The following is a 9,627-nucleotide window of genomic DNA, read 5'->3' on the forward strand; positions in this document are numbered from 1 at the left end:
ATCAAGATACTGTGATAAAAACACTAGCTGGAAACAAGATCAAGAAGCCTACTGCAAATAGACCTCTGCATATATACTGTTACCTTAGCAGCTGGAGACTTGTGCATTACTGCTGTGAGGGCTTGAATGGTTGATACTGCCAAGCGGTCTAGGTGTCCCTGAAACACCTGAAAGTAGCGGGTACATAAGTTATATACAAATGCACAAAGACAGTTCAGCTCTAAAATCTATACTGTGTCCTCCTGCCAGGAGGGAAACCAAGAGTTGCTAACATGCTTCAAAAATCATCTTCCCACCAGTGAAGATTTCATAAACCCATGGCCTACAAGGAATTACAGAACAGGAGACAACTAGCCACATACTTCAAGAGGAGAGAAGCATTCACAACACACATTGTACTTCAAATACTCTGATGGACAAACAAGTTTTCCTCATGCGGCTAATGGACAACCTCAAGAGGGAGGGAGGAAAACAAATTAGGAAACCTCTTGCAGTATGTGTGTGTGTGCACTGCTGGACAATCAGGCACCTGCAGTTTCATATAAAGCGTCTTCCATCTAAGTCCCGACGCGCCAATGCAACACACACACACAAATTATAAGAGATAAGTCACACCAGCACAGTAAGGTGGCTGCCTCGCCCATAGCCTCATCACATTGATCAACATCTTTTTTTCCAATTTAAGTCATCTTTTGAGGTTTTTTTCTATAGTTCTGGTTTATATTGATACTTCTATGGTGGTTTTAAGGACAAAAACATTGGAGCACTATTTTGCATCCATCAATAAACCTAATTAGCAAAACTGCAAACAAACATACTCTGTTTTGTCATCTCTGAAATATTATACGCATCAGACATATTTTGAAAATGAAACGTCAAGAATCTGAAGACAGTGTTACATGTGAAGAAACATTTACATGTGGTTAGAGTGTCACACTGAGTTTCTAAAAAAGCCAAAGCTATTAGTTAGAATCACAATTTGTAGATTACCATACCTTGCATTTAGCATTTCTTTACAGTTTAAATCAGAACAAATTATTCTACTAAAAAATTAATACAATAATTTGCATTTGAAACTTTCCACAATATTTTGGAAAAATTAAAGCAACAGGCTATTCCTACCTCCCTGATTCAGCCTGTCCATTGTTTTGTGAACATCTGTTCTTGATGACAAGCAAAGAATCAGGACATCAAATACAACCATTGAGATTCACAAACAAGGCCCCAGAATCCAAAACACCACAGTGCTGAGACAAAGAAGCAAAAAAGAGGAAAAGGAGGGGGAAAAAAATCACCACCAGGTTGATAGAATTTATTTGGATTCCATTCATGTACTTCACCTTTTCCTTAAAAGAAGCATAACTGAGGCTCAAGCTATTGCAATATCTGCAGTTTGAAGCAGATGAATAAAACAGAGGTTGAATTCAAGCTGCTATTCAGAAAAAATATTTTCCAGAGACAGGAAATACTGATGTGTGCAGCAACACAAGTTCACCTTGCTGCAGAAGGTTTAGAGTATCATTAAGGTGAAGCACAGGAATCAATTTTCCTGTGATTGTGTATTGACTTCAACTGAAGCAAATTACAGGTTAGGTAGGTACCTGGTCCTCATTCATTTCTGTCAGTAATTTGTTGGCAAGGTCTTTCTCACTCTTGTCTGCCACTTTATTGTTAGCATTTAAAAACAGCTGTTAGAAACAGAGACAAGAATAATGGAAATAATTGCATTAAACAGTTACCTGCAGCCAAACCTGTGAAGGCTGCCTTGGATTTGTATTTCACATTAAAAAAAAAAAGTTCTCACGCTGGTGAGGGACAATCCTCTGTTAATATCAGTCTTCTGTTAATTCTTACAGTACTGAAGATTACATTGTATTTTTGCTAAATAGCAATTGCTTTCCCCCCCCCTCCCAGAATTAAATGAGTATATGTAATCACTGAGACAAGGAAACACATCTGTCTGGAATTTATATTGGTCATTGGCTTAGCAACTGTGATTTTATTTACAATATGCAACATGACAGGAGGTTCTCAAAAATTTAGTTATAAGAAATAAAGACAACAGTGGGGGATTATCAAAGAAATAGATACAGATGTTGCACCCTTTTCCACTTATGTTTCATCCTAGGTGGAGGCTGAAGATACTTAGATAGAATATTTCAATCTTCAAACAGCAACAGCAGCAGAATTTCTGCGGCACATAGTCTTTAGGACAGGAAGAAGGGTAAAATATCTCTGCCATCATCCTAAGAATCAGACAGGCTGTAAATAGCTTTAAATCAAACATACACCTAAACTGCATCTTCACCTAAGAAACTGCTCTGTGTATAGCAGCTAGATTCCTAGTCAGTTCCTGAATTTGCAAGTTTAAAGCTCACCCAAATATCTTCGTTATCCATTGCAGTCACTTTGCGTGCGAAGTTTAGCTGTAACTTAATCAGGACTGAAATTTATCTCCTGTTTTTAGATTCTGTTGTGCTAAAAAAATCCCTGATCAGAATGTTTTAAAAGCCCCTTCAAAAGAAAAAAAAAAAAAAAAAAAAGAATGCTTTCCTTTAATGGGCAAAAACTAAGCATTTGTCTTTTTTTTTCCCCCCTCATAATTTTGTTCCATCATCTGCTGGGTAGTCTCTCTCAAGAGGAACAACCTGAGAAACCAAATTCCGTAAGTTAGAGCAAACAGAAGGACAACGCTCAAGATATTACTTTGACTTACATAGGTCTGAAAGCACATAGTTAGAAACACAAGTCATTTTGAAAAGTACATCACAGTCAAGAGCACTTAACACTACAGAATAACTATAATATGCCTCAGAGCGTTATAACATTAACAAATGGAAATAAGAATATTAAACAAAAGCAAATGAAGACATGCAAAAAACCACCCATGAAATACTTCATATGGGTTACTTCAATTCTGATAATCCATGTAAAATGGAAAAATAGATTTTTTTTTTTTATTACAATGTCCATATGGTTTAAAAGCTGTTCAGAAAATAGTATTTTTTTTTAACCTGGCATACTGCTAGAAGTCATTGTGCTCTGCTCAAAGTCTGACCTCTAAGAGAGTTTAATAGATGAGAAAAGATTCAGGACCGACAAAGCATCTTGTTAAATGACTCTCGGTATAGAATAAGCACCTCCTGATACCTCTAAAGTACAGTCCCTCTTTTCAGATGACACAGGCAAAAAGCAATATTCAGATCATCAAAAGCTAACTGGGCAGTTTTGAAAAGCTTCTGTGCAGATCTCTAACCCTAGAGCATAGTTAAGGGAAGACAGTTTGCCCATAAGCCTTAAAACCAGCAAATATGTAAAAAAGATTTAAATTTTAGAAGATTGTTTAACTGCAAATGATTAGGAAGTATGACTAGAGTTATAACCTTGAATACTCCAAGTTCTTTGGGATATCTATAGCAGAAATAGTTGTATGGATTTTCTTTACCCCTCCTTTCCATGGAAATTTCTTGCACTTCACATTTGCTGAAGTTCCAAACGCTTCTGGAGTTTCAGATACGTGTATGGACTCTCCTGCTATCTGCAGAACTGCACTTTACACAGCCTGCTGACACATCCAGTAGCAAGATTTTCATAGGTAAAGAAAATTATCTAGAAATAGGGTGTCCACCCCCAGCTAAAAAGGGGAAATCCTAATTCCACAGCTATATTCACCTTTGCCATTTGACTTTGAAAAAGAATGGAGATACAGTATATTGGAAAACACAAATATACAACACTTGCCCAGCCTCCACCCTCTCCCCAATTCTCATCCTTGAGGGTATTTTGACTGTGAAAGGTTAAAAAAAAAAAACCACTATGTAGCAAACTGGCAGTATTGATATCCAATCAATCACAGTTATATGAGAGACTGTATCACAGAAAAAAACGTTCAAAAGAGCATATTTTATGACATACAGAATAAAAATAAAAGGAGCAAGCTGCAAAAACAGAGGAGCTGCTCCTGCTTTCTTAAATTCCTAAATTGTTTATACGAGAGCAGGAACACAGCTAGAGTCTCCATGAACAGGCAAACATCACACTACTTGATGATTTAAGAAGAAACTAAAAAAGAAATTTCTTATAGAGTACAAGGTCAGTACAAAAATAGGCACAGATTCCCAAACAGAGGAGGAGAATGGAAAGGTCAAACAATGTATTTTCAGGAGGAGATAAAAAACTACAAACACTATTCAAAACATTTCAAGTCAGCTGGCATTCTGCCAGTGATTATAACTACAGTTAAGACACAATTCAAACACATTTATTTTTAATATATCACTGCCCTGAAATATGTTCTAATCCAAAATCTAAATGGATTTGAATCAAAATTCACACTGCAGCTAGCATTAAATTATCTAGCATTAGAGAGCTCAAAATAGCTATGCCACCAACATATCACAAAAAGATAAATAAAATATTCCAGAGTTACATCATATCTATGTTCTTTTGCACAGGGAAAAATGAAATCTACAAAGCAATCAGTGGAAGACACTATCTCGCAAATTATGAGCATCTGGGATTGAGATGAAAACACAACATCTATGTAAACACTAAATCCTATGTAGAAGGAGAAAAACAATCAAAGAACATTTGTAACAGCTTGAGCTCATGTTTTATGTCAGCTACACAAGATTCAAATATTTTGAAACACATAGGCACACCAGCAAGGTTTTTTAAATGGAAAAATATGCCTCTGAAATTGGAATTCAGACCTCCATCTGCAGCATTTGTAAATGACTTCCCAGCAAACCAGTGTCAGAATATTAAAAACAAATAAAAAACAAAGAAACAAAAGGGGGGGAGGGGGAGAGGTGGGAATTAATTCCAGTAACAACCTTAACAGATTTTAGAGACTGAGTGGGTCTGTAAAGGTATTTTGCTGAGGACTCAAAGCAAACATTCATTACTTTAACCACAAGACAGGCAAGAAACACCTATAATTCATTAGGAATAAAAAAAGATTTCAGAGCAACTTGGATCTTTCAGATCTTTCATGGCATTAATGGCCTTAACGGATTCAAAGTTTTACTTCCAGTATGTAGACACTAGAATTGCATCTAATTCAGAAGGAAGATATAAAGGTAATTAATGTACCTGCAATATTAAAAGACAGGTTTTGTTAAAAATATGCTGATAAGGGAAAATTTACCTTGCAGTTCTGCAACAGTCGAATGAGATGCTCAAAGCAGTTACTGTTAAGGAAAATTGCCTGCAGAACAGGCCTATCTGTGCAGTCTAACATGGCTGTGATGGTATCTATAAAATTAAAACAGAACTAGCATCAGAGACAAAACACTTCCCAAATCCATCAAGCATTTTTTCTGCACATTACACAATAAACATGGGGAAAAAGTTACACAACAAAATATATCCTGCGAATTCATTGATCAAGAATGATGTGCGTTTTAAGTACAGAAAAAAGCTAAACATTCCGATGTTGTAAAAATTATCATGTAGCCTACTATATCTGGAGGAAAAATTCAGCTACTGAATACCTTTAATTGCTTTGGGACTCTGTTTCAAGTCATTGCCAGTTGTGAGTACATAAGCAGCATGCCTTTTATTTAAAGCACACAAGCACTTGCTTCCTCATCAAGCAATTACTCTGCATTTTACAGCAGCCTTACACTGCAAGCATTCTTCATCACCTCAGTACTATTCTTCAGTTTTCTTGGAAATTTAGAAAAAGAAATACCTTTATTTATATTTCCCATTCTGCACATCAAAGTGGAAAAATCTCCAAATCCTGAATTCTTATCCAATGATTTAAACCCAACGGTTTCAGACCACCACCTTTGGCCAATATTTACAATAATGCCATGTGAAAAGCCAACTATCATAAAACAGCCACCTCATGGGTATTTTATTACAGACCCATCTTATTCTTCAGTTATTAAGGTGCTGATGAGTGTCAGCTATTGCCTACCTAGCAGAAGGTGCTTTTTTTTTTTTTTTTTTTTTTAATGGAGACTGGCAGTCTATGAACCTTGACACCCGGATTAAACGGTAGCAAAGCAATATAGTTTCTTCTGGGTTTTTTTGGTAGTGAATGATTAAACAAGAATACATCTAAAGTACTGTCAATGAAGAAATGTTTTGAAATTTTTCAATTGTTTAGCCAAGTGAACATTTTTTGGTTGAACATTCAGTTATATTACTATCATGGTTCAATCATTTCTTGCTGCAGTTATTATCAAGAGATATTTAAAAGAACTGAACAGTTGGGTACTCACTCAGCATTTGGATCTGTAGTGCTATGAACCTGCTCTCCCACTGCCTGCATCGCCTTGGATTAGGTAAAGCTGAATGGTCTGAATTAAGCAACTTGAAATAGTTCTCCAATATTGTACTCGTCTCCACTTGCCGCTGGTCAGAACTGCTGGTCAGAAGGATATGGACAACTTCTGTCAGGCACTTCAGAGTCAGCTCTGCCTTCCTGCTCACTTCCTCAGGGTTCCTGTCATCCCAGTTGTCACAGTCTGCTAAAACACGCATCAAGACTTCCATGGTGGCAGGAGATACTGCTTGAAGAGCATTCCTCTGAAACCCATTGGGGAAGAGTGATTAAGGAAAAAATAATAATAAAAAAAAATTAAACATCTTCAAACCAGCAGCTCCTATCTGAGTTATCTGAATCGTGCAACATGCATTATGTTCATTAATGACCTGTAATTGTTAAATAAATATGAAACATTCTACTTGGGTTCTATTGATGGCTACAAATGAAACATCTCATTTGTTCACTTAACTAGGCTTTCTTTTTCAAAGAGAATGCTCATAGGGAAAAGGCAATATTTACATGCATGTTATAACATTCTTATAAGGTAGCCTTGATAAACTGCTAATTCTAGGTAAACCTTCACTTGAATTTTCATTTTAGATCATGAGATGCATGATACTTTAAAATTTTTAAAAATAATGTAATAATTAGCAAACATTTGTCTGGGCCCTGAATGCATTTCCCTCACCTCTCTTCCTGGGGGTCTGACTGCAGAGGCTCAGGGCCACCTTAAATCTGGGGCAGGAACCCTGTCTCATAAAGAGTTTTGAGAAGCCTTGTCAGGGATTCCCTGACTTCTCTAGGGATCTCTATTCAAGCTGTGGCTCTCAACCCTTTACATGCCTGAGCTACGCTGCAGCCATACCCATGCCTGGCCATGTCCTGTCTTGAACCTGACCCACAGACTTGACTACCTGCTTGACCTTAGACCTCCCTCATCACTATGGATGGACCTGGCAACCACTGGACTCCTGACTGACCCTAGTTACCATCACTAGACCAAATCCCCACCCTGATGTGCTGTCCAGACTGATCTGGGCCGGTTGATCCCACTTACTACCACCAAACCTGCTCTGATCACCTTGTTCAGGTATAGCGAGACTGCACCTTTTGCCAGTGAGGTTAACTGCCTCTGTGCGCCTAGTCATCATGCTCAGTCTCAGCTTCCCTTCCCTGGTGGAGCAGTGCCTGGCTTTGCTGCTCCCTGACAACATTTAAAGATCCAGAAGACAGAGCATTATCACAAGTAACATTTGCCTGTGACGAGACTAAGTAGCACATTACAGAAGTAAGCCAAAAGAGCAGATGTTGACTTTGCTGATAAACATCCTCTTTTCTTCACATTCTTTTGAAGATTTTAAACAGCTTCCAAGCTATAAAGGCCCTGTGTCTCTTACTGAAAGAACTTTCTTCCAACATTGGGAAGTAAGCTAGATGAATTTCATTTATCAATACAAAACTTACATCTTTGCAGGTGGAAACTCCTAGTTACCCACATTTTTTCTTTATGATATGAAAATATTACAGTAAGTTTATATGAATGTGTAGTTATTGTAGACAGCAAATTTCTACTGTTATTTGAAAGCAGTGTGCCCTTGTTGCCAAGAAGGCCAATGGTATCCTGGGTGCATTAAGAGGATTGTGGCCCGCAGGTCAAAAGAGGTTACCCTCCGCCTCTACTCTGCCCTGGTGAGACCCCACTTGGAGAACTGTGTCCAGTTCTGGGCTCCTCGGTTTAAGTAAGATGAGGAACTCCTACAGAGTTCAGAGGAAAGCAACTAGGATGATAAAGGGACTGGAGCATCTTCCCTGTGAGGAAAGGCTGAGAGAGCTGGGCTTGTTTAGACTGAAGAAGAGAAGACTGAGAGGGGATCTCATCAACATACAAATATCTTAAGGGTGGAAGTCATGAGGACGGAGCCAGGCTCTTCTTAGTGGTGTCCAGCAACAGGACAAGGGGCAATGGGCACAAACTGAAACATAAGAGATTTCAGTTGAATATGAGGAAGAACTTCTTTACTGTGAGGGTGACAGAGCACTGGAACAGGCTGCCCAGGGGGGTTGTGGAGTCTCCTTCTCTGGAAATATTCAAAACCCGCCTGGATGATGTCCTGTGCAACATGCTCTAGGTGAACCTGCTTTTAGCAGAGGGGTTGGACTAGATGATCTCCTGTGGTTCCTTCCAACCCTTGCCATTCTGTGAAAGCAGGCCCTAGCTTTTAGCATTTAGATACTTTTGCACAGAATGACTCCAAACTTCATACAACAAACAAACAAACAATTCATAGTCAATAATAAATATTCTCACTTATGGGTTATAGGGTATTCACAATGAACAGGTGTTTGGAGGCTTCAGCAGCTAAAAAGAGTTTAGAACATCCTTACCTGACCACCAGCCACAATAGCTCCGAAGAGATGTAGCAGGCAACATTTTAGGCTTTCCTTGAGATGTTCACTTTCTTGAAAGCATTCTGATCAAAGTAAATAAAAAGGAGAAGGATTCCTTACTTTGGTCATATAAATTATACAAAGTTTTTCCTCCCCCCAAAAAACCCCACCAACAAATGAAATAATAAAAAAGCTCCTCTATTCCCTGTCATTACGCAAATTTTAAAAATTTTTCAACTATATAATCTCCACTTTCTTTTACATAAATCAGACACAAACATCAATTCTAGCATTATCAAAGTAACACGACAAGAACACATTTATCAGGAATTCACAGGGCAGACCTTCAGCTTGCATAAAGCTTTTCATGCAGGCTGACAGAACTATAGACGTACAACAACTGTTGATCTGATCCATAATATAAAATGAGCCCATTTTGTCCATACTAATGAGAAATAGAAGGACATGCAAGCATTTAGCAAGCACAACAAATGTTAGAGCAATTTTGGCACAGAAAGTCTAATGCCATATGCAGTGCAGGTAGCTCAGAAAAAGAGTCCCTGAGCTTGCTCCCTTTAAGCCAAACTTCCCAGGGAAGCCTGGGTAGGTCTGTAACATTTCTAGCAGTAGTCTTTGAAGACAACTATCCTGCATCTCTTCTCATGCTATATCTGATATAAATTAGTCATAAAAAGCCACAGGAACTCTTCTTGGCAATAGATATATAACCTGCATATTGCTGCTATAGCAGTAACACTAGACTCCAAGTAGCTGCAACAAACTAAAAAGGATTATTTTATTTGGAATTAATAATTGTAAAACTTCCAATAACTTTATGAGATAGAACTGATAATGACTTGTGTTTCTAAAAACTTAGATTTTAAACAATAGAAATGGAAAATGCAAGAATTTTATATTCATTAAAATAATAATATAACCTTATATATATAAATATATAA

At 37.7% G+C, this 9,627-nt stretch overlaps 1 protein-coding gene across 1 annotated transcript in view; it reads right to left on the minus strand.

Moving 5' to 3' along the window:
• Nucleotides 1–9,627, minus strand: part of NBEAL1 (neurobeachin like 1) — a 93,510-nt gene that overhangs the window by 50,793 nt on the left and 33,090 nt on the right. Inside the window, 4 exon segments of the mRNA XM_035893044.1 lie at nucleotides 84–167; nucleotides 5,150–5,256; nucleotides 6,234–6,540; nucleotides 8,666–8,751. Coding sequence (XP_035748937.1) covers nucleotides 84–167; nucleotides 5,150–5,256; nucleotides 6,234–6,540; nucleotides 8,666–8,751 — 584 coding nt within the window.

The sequence above is a fragment of the Egretta garzetta genome, unplaced genomic scaffold (assembly GCF_000687185.1).
Source record: "Egretta garzetta isolate BGI_Z169 unplaced genomic scaffold, ASM68718v1 scaffold474, whole genome shotgun sequence".
Lineage (NCBI taxonomy): Eukaryota > Metazoa > Chordata > Aves > Pelecaniformes > Ardeidae > Egretta > Egretta garzetta.